General features: G+C 43.7%; 1 protein-coding gene across 2 annotated transcripts in view; it reads left to right on the forward strand.

Annotated features, from left to right (window-relative positions):
- Positions 1-23,113, forward strand: part of SDC3 (syndecan 3) — an 81,075-nt gene that overhangs the window by 44,444 nt on the left and 13,518 nt on the right. For both annotated transcript variants that reach the window (XR_011363226.1, XM_069971567.1), the window contains exon 2: positions 20,235-20,355. Coding sequence is in view for 1 of the 2 variants with exons in the window: in XM_069971567.1 (XP_069827668.1) it covers positions 20,235-20,355 (121 nt within the window). In the remaining variant the exon portion in view is untranslated. The remainder of the gene's footprint in view (positions 1-20,234; positions 20,356-23,113) is intronic.

The following is a 23,113-nucleotide window of genomic DNA, read 5'->3' on the forward strand; positions in this document are numbered from 1 at the left end:
GTCGGTCCTGATAAAATTCAGGAGTCGGAGTCGGAGTTGGAGTTGGAGCTGCGCCTTACCGACTCCACAGCCCTGTTACAAAGTTTCTTAAAATCGCCTGTATTAATGATTTCTACAAACAAAATAAAAAATAATGACAGTGACACTTTAAAATCTTTGCAGGACTGTACTGGCAAAGCCATGCGGTTGTATCGGTACAGTTCCAGGATATCCTAATGGTACATGATGCATTGAGGTCTGCAGGTCCGCTGCACAGCTTCACACTCAGTAGGGTTTGTGGATTGCAGCGAGTGCGAATGACCCCTTAAGATGCCCAAACACCTTCAATGGCTTCTCAACTTGGCCAAGCAGGGAAAGAGGAATGAGCTTCTGCCTGATGCCAGCACACCCCTCTTGTTTTCATCCTACGTTTTCATCTCCCCACAACAGGAACAATAATGCAGCTGACTTTCTTTTAGTGTGTATAGATACCTTAAAAGGGTACCCTGGCAAAAAAAATCACCTGGTTTTACAAAGTTATATAGATTTGTAATTTACTTCTATTAAAAAAAATCTCAAGTCTTCCAGTACTTATCAGCTGCTGCATGTCCTGCAGGAAGTGGTGTATTCTTTCCAGTCTGACACAGTGCTCTCTGCTGCCACCTCTGTCCATGTCAGGGACTGTCCAGAGCACAAGAGGTTTTCTATAGTAGATTTGCTCCTGCTCTGCTGAAGTAGTTTTAAATATAATGGGGCAGTTGAAATTCCGCATGCCTGATCCTTCTCTTCCCTGATATCATCTGTCGAGAGAGTCAGGAGACCACTAAACTTGTCTACGAGATCATTGTTAGTTGTAAAAGGTTTAAAAGTAATTGTAAGATTGTCGCTAATCAGGATCTTTCGCCGGCCCCTTTAACTCCCCACCGCCCGCAGCATATGATACCTGCTCGGCGCCGCGGCTGGATCTGAAGCTCCCGACTCCCGACGGTCCCACTCAGCCAATCAGTGCACGGTCACGCAGCAGTCACTAATTGGCCGAGCAGGACCGATGGGAGCCTCAGATGCAGCCGCAGCGTGGAGCAGGTATGTCTACTGCGGGCGGTGGGGAGTTAAAGGGGCCGGTGTTACATACTCGCAGCAGAATGAAAATTCCGCTGTGGGTATGTAACCCCATTGAAGATCACAGTTCCTGGATTTGAAGCGGATTTCGCTGCAAACTCGCATTGTGAAATCCGCTGCGAATATGGTAGCTACCATTAAGCTTTTTTCTTACTAGTCTGTGATCTGTATGTCAGAGAACTGGTCCAATCACGTCCCGGACCAGGACTTACTAGCCTGTGATCTGTATGGTCTGGGTGTCAGAGAACTGGTCCAATCACGTCCCGGGCCAGGACTTACTAGCCTGTGATCTGTATGGTCTGGATGTCAGAGGACTGGTCCAATCACACCCCTGGACCAGGACTTACTAGCCTGTGATCTGTATGGTCTGGATGTCAGAGGACTGGACCAGGACTTACTAGCCTGTGATCTGTATGGTCTGGATGTCAGAGGACTGGTCCAGGACTTACTAGCCTGTGATCTGTATGGTCTGGATGTCAGAGGACTGGTCCAATCACGTCCCGGACCAGGACTTACTAGCCTGTGATCTGTATGGTCTGGATGTCAGAGGACTGGTCCAATCACACCCCGGAACAGGACTTACTAGCCTGTGATCTGTATGGTCTGGATGTCAGAGGACTGGTCCAATCACACCCCTGGACCAGGACTTACTAGCCTGTGATCTGTATGGTCTGGATGTCAGAGGACTGGACCAGGACTTACTAGCCTGTGATCTGTATGGTCTGGATGTCAGAGGACTGGTCCAGGACTTACTAGCCTGTGATCTGTATGGTCTGGATGTCAGAGGACTGGTCCAATCACGTCCCGGACCAGGACTTACTAGCCTGTGATCTGTATGGTCTGGATGTCAGAGGACTGGTCCAATCACACCCTGGACCAGGACTCAGACATCATATAAGAATACCTCTTACCTTTTCATTCAGTGCTTACTATCAGTTGATTTTATTTTTCCTGTTTTGCTATTTTGATCTCCTGACCTCTGGCTTACCTTTCTGTGACTTCCCATTTTTCTGCTGACTTGGTTCTTTATATGCTATTTACAGTTCTGACCATTCCTTTTGTGCTTGTTTGCCTTGTTTTGCCTCTGTGTGCACTGTTGCTTAGGGAGGGATTGTCGACCAGTTGTGGCTAACTGCCTAGGGTCCGCTGGCAAGTAGGCAGGGACAGTTTTGGGGGCCTAGATATAGGGCTCACTGACTAGTCCTCCCTGCCTGATCTCTCTGGTCATACAGTCCTGACAGGTGCTCAGTGGATTACTGTTACACTAATATTGTCTGGATAGTTCTCTGACAACATAGTATTTATTGGAAAACTGAATACATAAAATTACAAAATATAGTATGTTGCCTATCACAGTCAATAAATGACAGCGTCACAAGTCAAGACACTAGTGGGAATGCGGCTTCTCGTGTGTGAACACAACTTCTTGGTTTAGATACATGTCTTGTCTTTAGCCTTGCCCTTCCTTACTATTGTACGTCATGAAATATTAAGAGTGGATAGATGTATCCGCCATAAGCAAACGTCTTTGAGGACTGCAGTTTCCCTCATAGACGCTGCGATCAGCAGTCATCAGTATCCATTAGGAAGACGACGTTCCATCATCCCTGCTGACTTTCTTTTTTTAGATAGGACTATAGGATAATGGTTGTTGTAAGGCTCTGTTAATAGTTATGGTAATGTCATCAGACCAGGTGGTCGGCACTCAGGAGCACAGCAAATAGTACAAACACAATAGAGCAAAATGTATGGAAAATGAGTAAACTTATTATATACAGTGAGGAAAATAAGTATTTGATACAGTGACGATTTTACAAGTTATCCCACCTACAAAGAATGGAGAGGTGTGTAATATGTATGGTAGGTACACATCTCCTGTGAGAGACAAAATCTATAAAGAAAAATAGTGTGTCTAGTATCTCCTTTCTACAGTATAGTGTGATACTACATGTCCTGTACTGCTGTGTGTGTCTAGTATCTCCTCTCTACAGTACAGTGTGATACTACATGTCCTGTACTGCTGTGTGTGTAAGATATCTTCTCTCTACAGTACAGTGTGATACTACATGTCCTGTACTGCTGTGTGTGTCTAGTATCTCCTCTCTACAGTACAGTGTGATACTACATGTCCTGTACTGCTGTGTGTCCGGTATCTCCTCCCTACAGTATAGTGTGATACTACATGTCCTGTACTGCTGTGTGTCTAGTATCTCCTCTTTACAGTATAGTGTAATACTACATGTCCTGTACTGCTGTGTGTCTAGTATTTCCTCTTTACAGTACAGTGTGATACTACGTGTCCTGTACTGCTGTGTGTCTAGTATCTCCTCTCTACAGTACCGTGTGATACTACATGCCCTGTACTGCTGTGTGTCCAGTATCTCCTCCTTACAGTAGAGTGTGATACTACATGTCCTGTACTGCTGTGTGTGTCAAGTATCTCCTCTCTACAGTACAGTGTGATACTACATGTCCTGTACTGCCGTGTGTCTAGTATCTCCTCTATAGTACAGTGTGATACTACATGTCCTGTACTGCTGTGTGTGTCTAGTATCTCCTCTTTACAGTACAGTGTGATACTACTTGTCCTGTACTGCTGTGTGTCTAGTATCTCCTCCCTACAGTATAGTGTGATACTACATGTCCTGTATTGCTGTGTGTGTCTAGTATCTGCTCCCTACAGTATAGTGTGATACTACTTGTCCTGTACTGCTGTGAGTGTCTAGTATCTTCTCTATAGTACAGTGTGATACTACATGTCCTGTACTGCTGTGTGTCTAGTATCTCCTCCCTACAGTATAGTGTGATACTACTTGTCCTGTACTGCTGTGAGTGTCTAGTATCTCCTCTCTACAGTATAGTGTGATACTACATGTCCCATACTGCTGTGTGTGTCTAGTATCTCCTCTCTACAGTACAGTGTGATACTACATGTCCTGTACTGCTGTGTGTCTAGTATCTCCTCTCTACAGTACAGTGTGATACTACATGTCCCGTATTGCTGTGTGTCTAGTATCTCCTCTCTACAGTATAGTGTGATACTACATGTCCTGTACTGCTGTGTGTGTCTAGTATCTCCTCTCTACAGTACAGTGTGATACTCCATGTTCTGTACTGCTGTGTGTGTCTAGTATCTCCTCTCTACAGTACAGTGTGATACTACATGTCCTGTACTGCTGTGTGTGTCTAGTATCTCCTCTCTACAGTATAGTGATACTACATGTCCTGAGCTGCTCTTTTTCTGTGCCAGGATCAGCTGCTCCTTTGGGTATCCGATGAGGGGGGCTTCATTTTAGTTTTCTGGGACCCTGTGTGATCTGTACAGGACCCTGAAAACGCTCTAGTTCTCTACATAGAAAGCAATTTACATTCTCCAGTAACTCTTTCTGACAGATGTATGTAAGCTTTTATTTATCCATATTAGTTATCTGCTTATTTTCCTTTAAATCTTAATTTTTCTCTTTTTTTTGGGTGGATTCAGAACCAATGACTGTACCAGTTTTCCATAGAGTTATGTACTTACCATACAGTGGTCGTCCTGAAACCAATTAATATAGTATGTTGACGGACCCCTGTACTTATTTTCCCCAGTGTGGAATAAAATTTCCTAAAATCTTATAGACACACACACGCACACACAAGCTGACAGCTGTCTTAGGGTATGTTCACACTACGGAATCCGCCCGGAGACCTCAAGCTGATTCTGCCGTGTGTCCTCCGATTGAACTTCCACCTGTCCCATAGACTCAATGATATTGATTCCCAATTCTTTGGGCAGACGGCAGGATTTGCCGGAGAATATCGTTGAGTCTATGGGAAGGGCGGAACTTCAAGCAGAGGCCGTGCGGCGGAATCTGCTTGAAGTCTCCGCGCGGATTCTGTAGTGTGAACATACCCTTAGGGTACTATTCCACCGGACAATTATCGTTTGCATAATCGTTAACGATTAACGATCTCAAACGACCGCTATTGTGAAAGACCTTAAAACGTTCACTTATTTCCATGGAACGATAATTGTTACTTATGATCGTAATTGCAATCGTTTTCTCTTCGCAATTTATTCGCTATTGCGTTCATATCTATTGCGAACGACCGAACGATGTTTTATTCAATGCGAACGAATTTGCAAACGTTTTGCGAACGAGCAACAATAAAAATAGGTCCAGGTCTTAAGGCCCTATTCCACGGAACGATTATCGTTCATAAACTCGCTCCAACGACCGATCGTTAACGATAATCGTTTCGTGGAATTGGTGTAAACGAGCGAATGACAAAGGCGAAATCGTTATACTGTCCTTCAAAATTGTTTTTCAGCATGTCGAAAAAAAGTTGTTGGTCTTTGAAAGATAATTCGCTAATCGGTTCGTAAAATTAGAAGTCTTTCAGTCGTTCGTAAAAAGGTTTAAAAAAACTAGTTGTGTCGTATGGTCATGATCACCCCGGCGAACGTTTTAAATGACCATGTAACGACGGCAAAATAATCGTTACACTACATATATCCTTCACATTATGTGTTATCATTCGCTAAAAAAAATCGTTTAGTGATCGTTAACGAGCGGTCGTTGGAGCGAGTTTCTGAACGATAATCGTTCAGTGGAATAGGGGTATTATAAAGCGATCAACGATTTCTCGTTCGGCCGTTAATCGTTAACTGCATTTCAACCGAACGATTATCGTTTAGCTTCGAACGATTTAACGATAATCTGAACGATAATCGTCCGGTGGAATTGGGCCCTTACAGAGACTGAAGTGCTTTGTGTTTGTAGCCTATGGCTTGTGTTGCTAGCTATGGCTGCAGACTACACCCATATTATTGCTCTGAGTGGACTTTCTTTGGCTGTCCGGGCATGATGGGAGTTGTAGTTTTGCAACAGCTGGAGGGCCGAGGTTCCCTATCTTTGGTATAGCCACTTTATCCCTTTAAACCCTCTATTCTACAAAACGTGTCAGTATCAAATATGTCTCCTGTCATGCCGAGAGGTGGTTTACAATAAAAGCCTCTCGCCGGTGCCAGTGCTCAGCCGCAGCCTGTTATCTAGACCAGGCATTAACCCCTTCTGTCACTACCATTGCAGCTAGCTGCCTCTTCATTGCACCGCCGTCCTCCTTCAGCTACCACAGGACGACGTGCGATGGGCAGGTATGGTGGAAAGCAAACGGTTAAAGAGCGAGCCCCCCCCCCCCCCCCCATACACTCACATACTCATAGGATGCAGTAGGCGGTTGCCATGGATATGGTCACTATGGAAACGGCACCAGGGACCCAGGCCTAGAAAAGGATGTTCAACTTGTAATCTAGAGATAGAAATGGCACCTGAGAGAGAGGGAGGAGGCAGCAGCGGCAGCCGAGAGATGGATCCCATGGGGAGAGGCCAGGACTTTCCTCTATGCTCCAATACAATATAGAAATAAATAGGAGCGGCTATTTATCATGGCAATATTTATCAAAATCCATAAAAATCGGTAGAATCTTGCATACAGGAGGTGTATATATATATATATATATATATATATATATATATATATATATAGTATAGACTTGCATTGCACATGGCGTCCTCTGCAGAGTTGCATCATGTGCTGCTGCCTTCAGCTCTTTCTCTATTTGCAGCTTCAGCAGATCACGTATAATCGAGGAAATGACCCCCGTGAACGACATCATGGATATCCTCACCCCGCCTGCCGCTTCTCATTCCTATCCGTCCTCCCTGCAGTGACTGCGCCTGGCTGCTTCCAATGCGGACCTGCTCCATTCTGATGATAATAGCAGATTTCTCTATTACATCTCTTAGTGATCCGTTATTATTATTATTATTATTATTATTATTATTATAAAGAAGAAAGGATTATGATTCTTTATCCAAGACTTTTCTTGTGCAGCGCCCTCTCTGAGATATCACAAATACCATAAGCCTCCATACCATTGATTTTTATTTTTTTTTTTATATTGGGGGTACTACCGCTGAATTTTTAACAAATGTATAGATTTTTAATTTTATTTCTACTTAAAAAAATCTCAACTCTACCAGTACTTATCAGCTGCTGTATGTCCTGCAGGAAGTGGTGTATTCTTACCAGTCTGACACAGTGCTCTGGACGTCCGCTGTAGGTGCTGGTTTTAGTTCTGTGGCTGTTGGAGGAGTTTCCGTAGTGAATCTGACCCCCAAATCCAGCCTGGACTCCATCTCGAAATCTAAAAAATGAAGATGAACACAGTGATTTCTTATGGACGGTCTAAAAATTGCCTATTGGGAAAGTTTAAGTGTCAAATTAGAAATAAAGCATGTAAAAAGCCTAAAGGGGTACTCTAGTGGGGAAAAGAAATAAACTGATGTAAATTACTTTTATTTAAAAATCTCAAGTCTTCCAGTACTTACGAGCTGCTGTATGTCCTGCAGGAAGTTGTGTATTCTTTTCTGACGGACACAATGCTCTCTGCTGCCACCTCTGTCCAGAGCAGTAGATATTTTATTAAAGGTTTTTTGTTCTAACAATACAGCCATTAATTTTGCACATTAGAAGATGTTGTAAAATGGCTAAAAGTAAAAGATTATAACATAGATAGATGTCAAATATTAGACACATATACAATAGAGCTTTTCTATGAGGATTTGCTTCTGCTCTGGACAGTTCCTGACATGGACAGAGGTGGCAGCAGAGAACACTCTGTCAGACTGGAAAGAATACCCCACTTCCTGTGGGACATACAGTAGCTGAGAAGTACTGGAAGACTAGAAAGTTTTAAATACAAGTAAATTTCATATAATTATACTATTTTCAAAACTGTTATAATCTTCAGAAACATTTTTTATTATAAATATATATATATTTTTTTTATTATTATTATTTCTTATAGCCCTGGAGTCTGGTTAGTCGTACCATAGAAGTGAAGTCAGATGGGAAAAAAGACGTCAGATTTTCAAAAGATCGGCAGAAGTGGGTCAAAGAAATGCACACAGGCCATGGCTGACAGATCAGAAATGTCTACATGAGTCAGCAGGGTGTATGGGCCCTATTAGACGGAGCTATTGTCGGGCCAGATCAGGCCGAGTCGGGCGGATATTGCCCCATGTAATAAAGACAACATCAGCCAAGAAGCCGAACATCATTATTATTTTTTAACATTTTTAAAAATCATCAACTTCTGACCATGCATCGCTACATGTAATAGTGATGTATGACTGACAGCTAATGACAGTGCCCCTCCCCGGGCCCCCGCCGTCAGCTGTTCCCGTCACCTCTGCAGGATAAGGAACGGCTTTGCCGGCCACTGACATTACGCTGGCCAGCAGCACCTCTTAAGGGCCCTATTGCAGGGGACGATTATCGCTCGGATAATCGTTAAATCATTCAGAACGAATCGATCAGAACAGTTAACGATTAAATGACGAACGAGAAATCGTTGATTGCTTAATGATACCTGGGCCGTTCGATGTAATAAAACATTGTTCGGTCGTTTCTTGGTCGTTAGTGGGTGCGTTCAACATGTTCACACAGCGTAAAAGTACGGCCGTTGTTGCCATCCGCAACAACGACCGTACTTTGTACGCTGAAACACACTGCCTTATCTTCTATGGGATCCCGGCCGGAGCGTATCCACATAGTATACGCTCCGGCCGGGATCCCAAGCGGCGCCGCAAACAGCTGACATATCAGTTTTCTGCGGCCGCAATTCAGTGAATTGCGGCCGCAGAAAGGCCTGCCAGTTCACACAATGAAGCAAGCGGCTCCAGCCGCTTCTTTCATTGTGTGCTATGAGAGTTCTGATGCGGGCGTGCGCTGATGCGCCTGCATCAAAACACTCCGGCCGGGAAGATCATCCGGCCGGTACTGCAGTAACGGCCGGGATGATCTTTTCAGATACCGGCTGTTCTCATATGCCGTGTGAACATAGCCTAATAGTGCAAATCCTATTGGCTAAACACATTGATTGACAGGGACCACAAATGTATGTTGAATAATGGGATACATTGCGTAAAAAAAGAGGAAAGAAAATGGACATCCCGGGACGCGCGCCAACCGGAAGTGTCGGCGGTTTAGCTACGCAAGAGAAAGTTCGCCCAAAGTATATTTCTTTTAAATGTTTATGTTGACCAATGGGATACACTTCAGACGAAAGAAGCCCGCCGCTCGTGTTCTTTTTGTAAATCCAAATTGATTTGGAAAATTTTACATAATAGCATTTATTGCATGTAAACATTTATAATATTCATAGATTACGTACGAATATAAAAGGAAAAATACGCCCACCGGAGGCAGAGAGGATAGGAAAAAAAATGACTCGCCCCACCTACTTTAACGATAGTCTGTTGTTCATCGTTCCGTGGAATTACTCTGAAGCGAACGATCAAGAGGTCAGGACGACTGTAAGAATGACTAGAATTAAAGATTGTGTGAACAATCTCGAGAAGCTCGCAAAGTGGTTATTTGAGATCGTTTATCGTTAACGATTATCTGAACGATAATCGTCCTGTGGAATAGGGCCCTAAGTGGTGTGGGAGCAGCCCCTCACCACGGCCTGGTGCCACCCTCAGTGTCAGTGGGGAGGACTCTGGATTGGATCCCTAGCTGCTCCTGGCTGTGTGGTCCGGAGGTCAGGCCGCGGAGGACACTGGCTCCCCCTGCAGGCAGAGAGCAGAATTTTCTTTTGAAAATTGAATTTACAGCTAAAAAAAAAAAAAAGTGAGCCCCCTAAAGGGGAATTGATTGAATTAGTTTGATTAATCGGCCATCCCTGCTTTCCAGTATCCATCTCTTATCAGTAACAAAATTCTAGGTGATTCATTCCCTTCAACTATCAGATGCTGTAAAGCAAGGATGCACAGCACAGCTTTTCTGAGCTGCCCGGAGCCATCAGGACTCTTACATGCTTGTCTGCACCCAGATAGTGAGAAGCATGCAGCTGTCACAAGACAGTGCATCATTTTAATGTGACGTGCCATCATTACACAATAGCTCCTCTCGTTCTTCCCTGCAGGTAATGGAAGATACAGGTTAGTGACTTCTGATGACTGCTCACATGTATCTTATATTTCAGACAGTAAAAGAGCAGCGCGAGTAAATGTCAGTGGTGTACTTTGTAAATGGTGTACTGTGTGGCTGTCAGTACTGGGGGCACCGAGGCTGGCACTACCCGTTTTCTCTTTTTGATGCACTTTGAATCTTGTGTAAAGGTTTTGTATCATTAAAGGGAATCTATCACTAGGTTTATTCCACCTTAAATGAGGGCAGCATAAACTAGTGACAGGAATGCTGAAAAGTTTGGTGTATTACTTACATCATTCTGTTCAGCCGTTCTTCTAATATGCAGGAGAATAGGATTCTTGCCACACCCCTCCCACCGCCCTGCAACTGCTGATTGACAGATGACTGCCTATACACAGCATGGAAAGATAACTGCCAATCAGCAGCTGGTGGGTGGAGTTTTCTGGTGCTCATGAATATCCAACACTACTGGGCTCATGCACATAATGGAGAGGACTACTTATTGTCCATGTTATTCAGGAGGATATGTCCAAGCTGCTTGAGAGATATAGATTACTAATCCCCATGTGCCTGCTTGGTTTTAATAACCTTCTGCAATTGGTTATGACACACTAAGGTGGTCGGGCATGCTCAGTTCAACGGCAATCTTCAGGAAGTGCCAGAAGCGGATCTCCTCTCTGCCTGCAAGCAAGGGGCATTGTGGGAAAGTGTGTGAAAAGTTGAATGTCAACAGCGAGGCCACAGTATAGAGAGGAGACCATGGAGTTATTAAAGGAGACCTGTCACCTCCCGTGCCGGGGTGACAGGCTCCCGACCCCCCCCGTTACAGCCCCCTATACTCGCCTCATCCCGCCGGGTCTCGCTTCCTGATCCGGTCGGGTCACGGAGATATGAGCGCCCGAAGCCCGGCGCGCGCACTCATAGGAGAGTCAGATGCTCATAGAGAATGAATGGGGAGTCCGATGCTCCGTCATTTTCTATGGGCATCGGACTCTCCTGTGAGCGCGCGCTCCGGGCTTCGGGAGCTCATATCTCCGTGACCCGACCGGATCAGGAAGCGGGACCCGAGCCTGTCACCCTGACACGGGGGGTGACAGGTCATCTTTAAAGCAGTCAGTGTATTGACATCCATTTATTTTCCCTTGAAATGTTTATTCCTAACAGATAATTCTGATTTTTTTGCTGCCGTTTTGTCATCTCTTTCTCTTATAAGAGTTTGCGAGAGAAAAAAAATGTTTTTGATATCAAGTGTCAGAAACTTATACAGATCTGTAAATTACTTCTATTTAAAAATCTTCCAGTACTTATCAGCTGCTGTATGTCCTGCAGGAAGTGGTGTATTATTTCCAGTCTAACACAGTGCTCTCTGCTGCCACATGTTTGCATGTCAGGAACTGTCCAGAGCAGCATGTATTTATGAAAAACAAAAACATTTGATACTGTAGCATCATAAAATCATAAAAATCATAAAAATCAAAGTCTGTCTGTCTGTCCTTCTGGCTGTCTGTCTGTCTGTCTGTCCCAAATAGACTTCCAAACGCCTGAACCGTTTGACCCCAAATTTGGCACACAGATACATTGGGTGCCCGGGAAGGTTTTAGTGAAGGTCCCGTCCTCGCCAGATGTACAGATGAGGAGGGGGAAGGGGGAAGAGCGGCGCCCCATAGAGATGAATGGGAAAATGTCCTCACTGCAAACACAGGTGATATAATTAGCTCCAGCAGACACGGCAGTTGGAAGCCTTAGCAACCAATAGGATTACTACTTTCATTTTCACAGGGAGCTGGAATGTGAATGGTTGCTAGGGAAGCTGCCTCACGACATCCACAGAAATGACTGGTAGATAACACTGCCATACCAGACCTGACCAATACCGCCATACTGTGACTGGGTAACACTGCCATACCAGACCTGACCAATACCGCCATACTGTGACTGGGTAACACTGTCATACCAGACCTGACCAATACCGCCATACTATGACTGGATAACACCGCCATACCACACCTGACCAATACCGCCATACTGTGACTGGATAACACTGCCATACCAGACCTGACCAATACCGCCATACTATGACTGGATAACAACGCCATACCAGATCGGACCAATACCGCCATACTGTGACTGGATAACACTGCCATACCAGCCCTGACTAATACCGCCATACTGTGCTGGATAACACTGCCATACCAGCTCTGACCAATACCGCCACACTGTGACTGGATAACACTGTCATACCAGACCTGACCAATACCGCCATACTGTGACTGGATAACACCACCATACCACACCTGACCAATACCGCCATACTGTGACTGGGTAACACTGTCATACCAGACCTGACCAATACCGCCATACTGTGACTGGATAACACTGCCATACCAGACCTGACCAATACCACCATACTGTGACTGGATAACACCACTATACCAGACCTGACCAATACAGCCACACTGTGACTGGAGAACACCGCCACACCAGACCTGACCAATATTTCCATACTGTGACTGGATAACACCGCCATACCAGACCTGACCAATGCTGACACACTGTGACTGAATAACACTGCCATACCAGACCTGACCAATACCTCCATACTGTGACTGGATAAAACCGCTATACCAGACCTGACCAATACCGCCATACCCCCCTCGAAAAGTCTGAACGGGAGGGTACTGCCCCTCTGCAAGGTGCTACCCTACGCACCAGACCATGGTTGCCTAATGGTAAATACGACCCAGGTATACAGGACCCCAAAACTATACACTACAGGTGCACAGGACCTCCACCAACTATATACTATAGGTATACAGGACCCCAAACTTTACACTACAGGTATACAGGACCTCAAAGCTATACACTACAGGTATACAGGACCTCCACCAACTATATACTTCAGGTATACAGGACCTCCACCAACTATATACTACAAGTATATAGGACCCCAAACTATACACTACAGGTATACAGGACCCCAAAACTATACACTACAAGTATACATGAACTTCACCAACTATATACTACAGGTATATAGGACCCCAAACTATACACTACAGGTATACAGGACCCCAAAACTATACACTACAAGTATACATGAACTTCACCAACTATATACTACAGGTATATAGGACCCCAAACTATACACTACAGGTATAGGACCTCCACCAACTCTATACTACAGGTATACAGGACCCCAAACAATACACTATGGGTTTACAGAAACCCAAAACTATACACTACAGGTATACAGGACCTTCATCAACTCTATACTACAGGTATACAGGAACCTAAACAATACACTATGGGTTTACAGAAACCCCAAACTATACACTACAGGTATACAGGACCCCCAACTATACACTACAGGTATACAGGACCTCCACCAACTACATACTACAGGTATACAGGACCCTCAAACTATACAATACAGGTATACAGGACCTACTAACTATATACTACAGGTATACAAGACCTCCACCAACTATACACTACAGATATCCAGGACCCTCAAACTATAAACTACAGGTATACAAAACCTCCACCAACTATACATTACAGGTATACAGCACCAACTATTTACTACAGGTATACAGGACCCTCAAACTATACAATACAGGTATACAGGACCCACAAACTATATACTACAGGTATACAAGACCTCCACCAACTATACACTACAGATATCCAGGACCCTCAAACTATAAACTACAGGTATACAAAACCTCCACCAACTATACATTACAGGTATACAGCACCAACTATTTACTACAGGTATACAGGACCCGCAAACTATACAGAACAGGTATACAGGACCTTCACCAACTATACACTGCAGGTATACAGGACTTCCCAAACTATACAGTACAGGTATACAGCCCCCCCCCCCCAATAATACACTACTGGTATGCAGGACCTCCCTCAACTATACACTACAGGTATACAGCCCCCCCAACTCTACACTACAGGTATACAGGACTCCCCCAACTATACACTATAGGTATACAGCCCCCCACCCCCCAACTATGCACTACAGATATGCGGGACCCCTAAAAACTATACACTGTAGGTATACAGAACCCCTCCAACTATGCACTACAGGTATACACTAATTCCACTGATGAAACAATACCTTTAGATTGGCCTCCTGGCCACCTTAGAACAAATCTAATTAACACACTGACACTTTATACCCGGGCAGCGCCGGGTACATTTTCTAGTATATATATATATATATATATATATATATATATATATACACTCACACAGTGGTACCTTGGATTACTAGCATAATTTGTTCTAGCAAATTAAATTTTCCCATCATTGAAATGCATAAAATTGGTTCCACACCCCAAAATAATGATTTTTTAAAATTCTGAATAACATAGCAATCAGCATGTGGAGTATAATGTATAGTAAGTGCATAAACCTGATAACACAGCAGCAGCAGTTTGTAGATACAGGGGATATGGGGATGCAGATCCCCATAATGCAGTAGCGTAGTACAACAAGCTAGAATAGAGAAGCTGTCAGAGGTCTGTGTGGTCACATGACAGCAATGGGGAAGGGTGTGTGTTCAGCATGGACCAATCAGGAAGTGAGAATCAAAGAGCTGTGCAGGAGGACAGAGACAGAACCTTCTCTATACAGCAGTGTGAATGACGGAGTGCAAGTGCAGGAACATTACAGCAGCAGTGTGTATAGCTGAGTGTAAGTACAGGCACATTTTAGTAGGATGGAGATGGAGATGGAAAACACAAGGGCTGACAGAGACTGTAGGAAGCATGAGCAGGGCAGATGTGGGCACAGAGTGATTACCTCCACAGTCCTGTCCCCTGATGCAAGCCCCAGCCTGAAGTAGATCTGTTATGATTTGGAAGGTGAGGGAGACTTCCGGGGTCAGAGTACAGTGCTGTAGACCCCGCTATGCAGACCATGCCCCTCCCCCTCTCCCTCTCCCACCCAGTACATGGAGCTCTTAAACCAAAGCAATGCTCTTAAACCAAGTTACCATTTTGAAAAAGTGTGAGCTCTTTTTGCAAAACGCTTTCAATCCAAGTTACTCTTAAACCAAGGTACCACTGTGTGTGTGTGTGTATATATATATATATATCAGAAAAAAATAATAAAAAAAAAAACAATAAAAAACTTTGTTTTACAGCAATATGACACCAATAAAAATGATAGATTATGATGCAAAAAGTTTGGGACTTTGATCATGAAGTTATGCTTGTCTAAAATTCTTTCACTTTGTCGGCGCTAAAAACTCATACTTAGGATTTATTTTATTCCGCCAATAAGCCAGATGTTTAAATATAAATCACTATATAATGCGCCAATCCACAGGTGAGATTCGCAGTGTTTCTATCCCCTGTGGACTTCATCAATGATGGATCTGATGTGTTTAATCCTATAGTTTTTGGTTCCTAGCTACTAAGTAACAGGTAACACTGCAGTGCAGATACAGTATAGGATAACAGGACAGACTGCATTGTGACTGCTCTGTGGTAAGGGACGTTCATCCTCAGCACTCACCGCACTCTCATGGTTTGGTTCCCCGTCTAGGTTACTGACACCCGGCTGATTGTATTGAGGCACCTTCAGCGCTAACTACACTTGTTGTTCTTTGCTGTTTCTCTATGGCACCCGCTGTTGATGGGATGAGATTTCTCTCTTGCCATGTGAGAATTAATCGGCTTAACCCCATCAGTGCCAGGGTGCCCGGGAATGGCTGTAGTCTTGGGAAGTTGCTCGACTTTGTTGGAGAGAAGTATACGGGGGGATATAAAATGTGAGTTTCATTTTCTGCTCCTCATCTGTTTGCAATTGTAAGAGGTTAAGAGAGGATTTTGGTTCTGATGAAAGAATGGAAGAATCTGGAAACCATTAAACAACCCCAAGAAGCTGTGCACAGCCCGATGACCTTTCTAGTAAACCTTCCATACCTGAAGTAACACTTTTCTTTTTTGGTATTTCCTGTATATTGTATTTCTTTAGTATTTTTTGGCATTTCCTGTGTTTTTTTGTTTTTTTTTACAGGTCAAATAAGTGTTTAATAAACTTTTTTGAAAAATAGATTTATTACATCCGCTGATTTGTAATGGCAACGACTCCTCCAGCACATCTCTTCTTCAATAGAGATCATTGTTAGGACCGGCGGAGTGAGGTCCTGGGGGTTAGCGGCCAATGATCTGCCTCCTTGTGCTGCCACAAGAATACCTCTGTAATACAACATACTGCACAGCACAATTTCTTTTATCATGGATTCCTGTTGGGTCAAGATAGTTATAAAAAGTTGTAAATTACTTCTATTTAAAAATCTCCAGTATTTATCATCTTTTGTATGTCCTGCAGGAAGTGGTGTATTCTTCCCAGTCTGACACAGTGCTCTCTGCTGCCACCTCTGCCCATGTCAGGAACTGTCCAGAGCAGTTGCAAATCCTCATAGAAAACCTCTCCTGCTCATGGACAGAGGTGGCAGCAGAGAGCACTGTGTCAGACTGGGAAGAATACACCACTTCCTGCAGGACATACAGCAGCTGATAAATACTAGACGGCTTTAGATATTTAAAGGACAACTCTGGCGCTGATTAAAAAAAACTGAACTGAAGCTCCAGTTGGTGTCTTCATTTTTTCTTCACTTCCTGGTTTGGGCTTTCCCATGATGCACTTTGTCTCCTGTGATGTCTAACTGACTCTGGAGAACTGTTAGATGGCTTTCAGCTTGTTCAGCCAATCAGAGCTGAGCAACCTGAGTCATCTGACAAAGGGAGGCTGGCTTAACAGGGCTTAGACCCGCCTCCTTCTTGATGATGTCATTGTCACAAAATGGCTGCCACAGAACAGCCTGGGGTCAACAGTCATTAGGTAAGAATGAGTTTACCTTACTTCCTGGTGGGGGATAGAGGGGGGTAAGATAGGGAAGGGAAGCAGATAGGTGATTGAAGCATATTACAAAGTTATATAACTTTGTAATGTGTTTCAGTTGCTGGGAAAAAGCTTTTTGCCGGAGTATCCCTTTAAATAGAAGTCAGGTAGAAATCTATATAACTTTCTGACACCAGTTGATATAAAAACTATTCTTTAGCCCTTTAATCCTTCAACAATGTTTTGTGTTTTGAAGACCAAAATATATGGTACTTACTGTATATATCGCACTTACTGATTGGAGAATAACATAAAGGCTTCGTAGTGGTCTTATGTGTACAAAAATAAAGCGGGACAGTCAGGAATAGAACATGATTATTTGACCAAGGATTATTTCTGGATGCATTTCACCTAGGAGAAGGCTTGCTATTTACTTAGGAATCTATGTGGAGCCGCAGCCTGGTCTGCAATAATCTGCTTTATATTTGTGTACTTAGTTTATTAAGTTTGCTTGAAATGTTTAAATGTTATATTGACACATCCATCTTTCCTGAGTGCCAGAATGCGGCCCAGACGTCCCGCCCTCCTAGTGAATATTGGGATGGAGCTTTGCTCATATTAGTTAGGAGGGGCGGATTGGTGCACTGAGAGGTAGCCCCGCCCCTATGGCACTGAAGCGGCTCATTAGCATATTATGTTTTTTTTTGCATAATATAGATGAAGTAAATGGACTGCAAAAACGCTGCAAAAATTCTTTAGCTGTCCAGGCATGATGGGAATTGTGGTTTTGCAACAGCTGGAGGGCCGCAGTTTTGAGAACCATGCCATATAGTGATCAACGAACTTGCTGAACAGTTGAGTTTGGCTGAACCCAAATGCTTAGCGTTTGACTCCCCTTCTCTGGCTGTATCCAGGTTTTCTATGGCTGCATTCAACTTCTCTGGCCGCCGGGAGTCAAATTCTGAACATTCTGCAAGTTCATCACTATTGGCGATCCCATCCATTAGGTGGCCAGGCATGTGACCTTCTCTGTGTCCCCCATAGGCATACACAGGCTCAGTGGAGGATGCCGGGGAAGGAGGATAGTAACATTTTATGGATGGGATGGCCATTCAGCAGTCACAGCAGGGTGACACAGCCTGGAGGGGGATCTGATATCACTGCTGAATAATTTACTATAAGTGGCCAAAGCCTTTAACTGAGACCAGACCTGGCTGTATCCAGAGCATTTCAAATATATATATACACAGTGGTACCTTGGTTTACGAGTAACTTGGATTAAGAGCGTTTTGCAAGAAGAGCTCACAGTTTTTCAAAATTGTAACTTGGTTTAAGAGCATTGCTTTGGTTTAAGAACTCCCTGGAGTGGGGGAGGGGCATGGTCTGCATAGCAGAGTCTACAGCACTGTACTCTGACCCAGGAAGTCTCCCTCACCTTCCAAATCATAGCAGATCCACTTCAGGCTGGGGCTTACATCAGGGGACAGGACTGTGGAGGTAATCTCTTCATAGCTGTAACCCCTCTCTCCCCAGACAGAGAGTGCTGCTATACTTTGCCCACTTATGCCCTGCTCATTCCTTCATGCTCCCTGCAGTCTCTGTCAGCCCTTGTGATTCCCATCCTTTTCATTCCTGCTATAATGTGCCTGCACTCACACTCAGCTATATACACTGCTGCTATAACATGCCTGCACTCACACTCAGCTATACATGAGTTTCTTATTGTTTGTTTCATCTGTTCTACATGTTATTTAGAATAAAAAAATCATTATTTTTGGGGTGCGGAACCAATTGTCTGCATATCAGTGATTTCTTATGAGAAAATTTGATTTGGTTTAAGAGCGGATTTGGATTATAAGCGCCGTTCCGGAACGAATTATATTCATAATTTAAGGCACCAATATATACATTTCTTCAGTAGACAATAGAGAACAGAGACTGAAACACTAAGAATTTTTTTTTTTTTCCGTATTAGATGTACAGATGTATGTGTGATGGATTGATGGATGTCAGAATGATGTTGGCGGCAATGTAATTGGGTTACTAGACTGTATCTTACACTATTCTAAAGACTCCGACACAGTATTAGCATTGAAATGATCTTCTGCTATTATTAGTCTAATTATCTGAACCCGAATTCTTCCCCTGCTTTGGATTAGAATATGTTACGTGCTGAATCACTTTAGCGTAATATACTTTCAATGGGTCTGGATGTCAGTGAATGAGGAATGCTCTTTATTATTATCATACTCTCTAATTGCCGCGTATTCCAGACAGCTTAACATTAGAGTCCTTTCCATTACTGGTAATTGATCATAATTAGGAAGCGTATACTCGCCTTTGACACGTCAGACGGTGTTCACTTTTTATGCGTTTTTGCAATGATTTTGCTAAAAATTTTGCAGTAGCGGTAAAATAGCACAAATTAGACACTAAAACGCCATTATAATGGCAAGAATAGCAATGTTTCCTGCATTAGTTTTGCCGCCATCAGTAAAGTAAATATTGTTGGAACTCCTCCATTATGGGCAGAACACCAATAAGAACAAAGTGTCTTTTTTGGGTTTTTTCCTGTTCAGGTTTATGAAAATTCATTGTTTGGCTACTAAAAACTTTTGACTTTTTGAGTGGCAATACTGACTTTTAAAGTCTACAGTGAGGGCCTTATGACACGGAGCGGGAATTGGCCTGATTCTGCCGATTATCGCCCTGTATAATAGTGAGAACGATCATCCAGTGAAACGTTTTTTGGCTGATTGTTCTTTTAGGCCCTGACCTAAAATCCTTGCGCGACCGTGCATGGCCATGCAGAATAGCGCAGTCGGCGGCTGATGATTCAACAAGCAGTTGAACAGTTATATAACCTGTCCATGTTCCTGGTCTCCTCCTGCGCTCTGCATGCTTGCTCCCCTGACCCACACGCTCCATCTTCAGAGTGGCCTATCTCAGCTGACAGGCCGCTCAGCCAATCACTGTCCACGGGGGTCCCAGCCAGTGATTACCTGAGCGGCTTGCTCGGAAACTGCAGGAGGAGACCGGGAACATGGATAGGTAGTGTAAAAACTGTTTAGGCAAAGGCTGCACGGACATCGCTAACAATGTCCGTGCAGCCCTTGCTAAACGATTATCAGATCGTGTAATAGGCCCAATAAACAAGCGCTGATCAAGCAGATTGGCACTCGTTTACAGTATTGATCAGGCCGCCATTTTCTACCCCTGAATATACTCGATAAGCAGTTACTATAAAACAAACGTCTCAAAACCTTTTTCTCTGTTCCTTATAGGCTCAACGATGGCGGAAGGAATTTGAAGATGAAAAGCCATTCGATCTAGAAAGTTCTGGAGATGATGATTTCCTTGACGAGGACGATACAGATGATGTTTATTCTGGATCGGGATCCGGTGGTAAATATTAAGGCTATTTTATATACCGTACACTTTTATCTACTATATATGAAGAGCAAATGTAACTTTAGAAACACCACCAGCCCATGGTTACATAGGCCACATAGAAAACCAACTGTGGATGTATTGGGTATAAAATATAAAAAAGAAAAAGATAAAAAGTGGCATGTTACTTAAAGCAACAACGTAGTCTGTCTTCCATTTTTCTTGTGCAGGATGTTTAACCCTTTCAGGACCGGGCCAAGGGGGACTTTGGGTAGCCTTGTTAAAAAGAAAACTTCCAAACACTGGTCTCCTTACTTTCCCGGTCCTGAGTCGGTGTGTGAGGCCCCGGGGCCTGACTTTTTTTAAAACATCCCACTTGGAGTCACTTGGGGCCTTTACCACTTGAGACTAGACTCAACATACAGTCTGTTGTACCTTGTCCTATTTACAGGTAGTGACACTTCACAGGTACTGACACTGTTAGAGTAAAGATCTCTTGTAGCATGTTCTTCTTGTAGACACCGGAGAAAGATTCAGTCCTTGATGAGGGAACACATCTCTTCACATGGATCGAAAATCTCCTTCTTTGGTTTGACCTTTGCAGATGATTAGTTTGAGCTCAGGAGTCTGGAACTTCTCTTCAGCTGTCTTGTTTGTTTGTTCTTGCTGAATATTGTTACACAAAATCCTGAGAAAAGTGTAGCTTAAAGGGATTGTGTGGGATAAAATTGACAATTGGGCATCCTGCTGGGGCTGCAGGGCACATATCAGTAATGTATACTTACATGTCCCTCTCCCCGCCCCTGCCAGATGTCGGGCCACCCACTTTCCGCCGCTCTCTGTGTTTTGGAAACATCTGGTGATGTGCTGCTCCCTCCAGAAATGCCTGTCAACATAGACAGTATAGGACCTATGCTGACCGTCCATTTCTGGAGGGAGCGGGATGTCACTGGATGTTTCGAAAACACTGTGATCACCAGAGGACGGACAGCCTGATATCTGTTAGCAGCGGGACAGGTAAGTATACATTACTATAGAAGTAGTATACATGGTTTTGGTGGTTTCCTTACAGGAGCCACCCCTTGGCTGGGTCCTTCCCGGAGGGATATCTGGCTAGTCCTGTGTTTCGAGACTCTTCTAAAAGGCTCCACGGGCTCTTTTTTTTGCATATTCATGTTTCCCAGGGGGCAATGCTCTGTTTCTCTTATGGCTCTACTAGGCATTGCTCCCACCCAGCCAGAATCCTGCTCCACACTGATGAGGGGCAACACCCCGAAACAGCTGTATGGGGATGGTTACCTGGCCTTGGTTTTTCCCTTATCATTACATTGACTTATAGGGCCACTTAATATGGTGGTTTTGGTGGTTTCCTTACAGGAGCTATCCCTTGGCTGGGTCCTTCCTGGAGGGATATCTGGCTAGTCCTGTGTTTCGAGACTCTTTAATGAGGCACCACAGGCTCTTCTTTTGCATATTCATGTTTCCAAGGGGGCAATGCACCTAGGATTTCACTGCATTGAGCGCTTTCACTAGCAGCCGGCAGTGTTATCGTTTGGCTGGTCTCCCTGAGATTAGTGATCTGTTTCTCTTATAGTATACATTACTGACATGCAACCTGCAGCCCCGGCAGGGTGCCCCATTAAACATTTTTCATAGACAACCTCTTTAATAGTTTAGATTGGTTTAGACTAGTTTTTCAGGCTAACAGGGGCTGGACTACAAACTGCTTGCATTAGTTGAGAGGCATCATGTGACCAAAGCATCTTACTTCCAATAAAGAGTTTAAAAAGGTAAGGAGGAAAAAATTAATACACCAAAACGAAAATTGGCTGCGTCATGAAGTGGTTAAAGACTAGGAACTTTAGACGAGGAAAAACCTGTAGACAGTAAATACAAGTAATAGAATAATGGATCATTAATAGAAGCTTTTGTATTGGTGCGTTGTAATAAATCACGTTAGATAGGCTTAAGTTGTGGCAATCACGTCCAATTTGCAGACATATCTTCCAGCTGTAGTTACGTCTCATCGATGTGCATGTTTTTCTTCTTAAATGTTTTTGATGTTGAAATGCACCGTTTCTACATTACCGGTTGTGGAAGGTCAGCTGAGTTTTCTGCATCTGCCTATGTAGCTTACATTATACTTCTAGCTCTGTTAATTTTGTTCTGTTTAAATGACAATAGAGATAAGCTGAGAATGGATCCCAGCATAATAGTAAGCAGCCGCCTCTGGTATATTTTATCCACTCACACTCCTTTGCTTCTGTGCCAGTGAATTTACACTCATTACAAGCAAATTGTCTGGGAAACTGTGCTAATACGGGAAACTGTGGTGGGCACAGTATACGAGGAGTATAGAGAATTTGTTAGCTACGTGGATTAACATTTTATGAAAAGGTCATACGGGATAGCTGCTTTACATGTGTATAGATGATTGTTCCATACTTAGGTTTTTTCCTCAGCTATATTCTTTCTGACTGTAAAAGTCATGTTACCACTATGCTGTTTGCACTTGACCTATATATTCACCATCCCAGTGATATACCAGCAAAGTCTAACCTGCTGAAATGTCCCTATAGGACACGGGGCACTGAGGATGAAAGAAAGTTTCTTACTTTCATCCTCTGCACCGTTTTCTCTCTATATTAGTGATTGACACACTACTCCAACCCTTCTAATGAATATTGGAACGGTGATCTGCGCCATTTCACTATTATTAGTTAGGAGTGTGGGTCGGACAAAGCATTTCGGTAGCCGCTCCACTGTTAAATTC

This window comes from Dendropsophus ebraccatus, chromosome 5 (genome assembly GCF_027789765.1).
Source record: "Dendropsophus ebraccatus isolate aDenEbr1 chromosome 5, aDenEbr1.pat, whole genome shotgun sequence".
Classification (NCBI taxonomy): domain Eukaryota; kingdom Metazoa; phylum Chordata; class Amphibia; order Anura; family Hylidae; genus Dendropsophus; species Dendropsophus ebraccatus.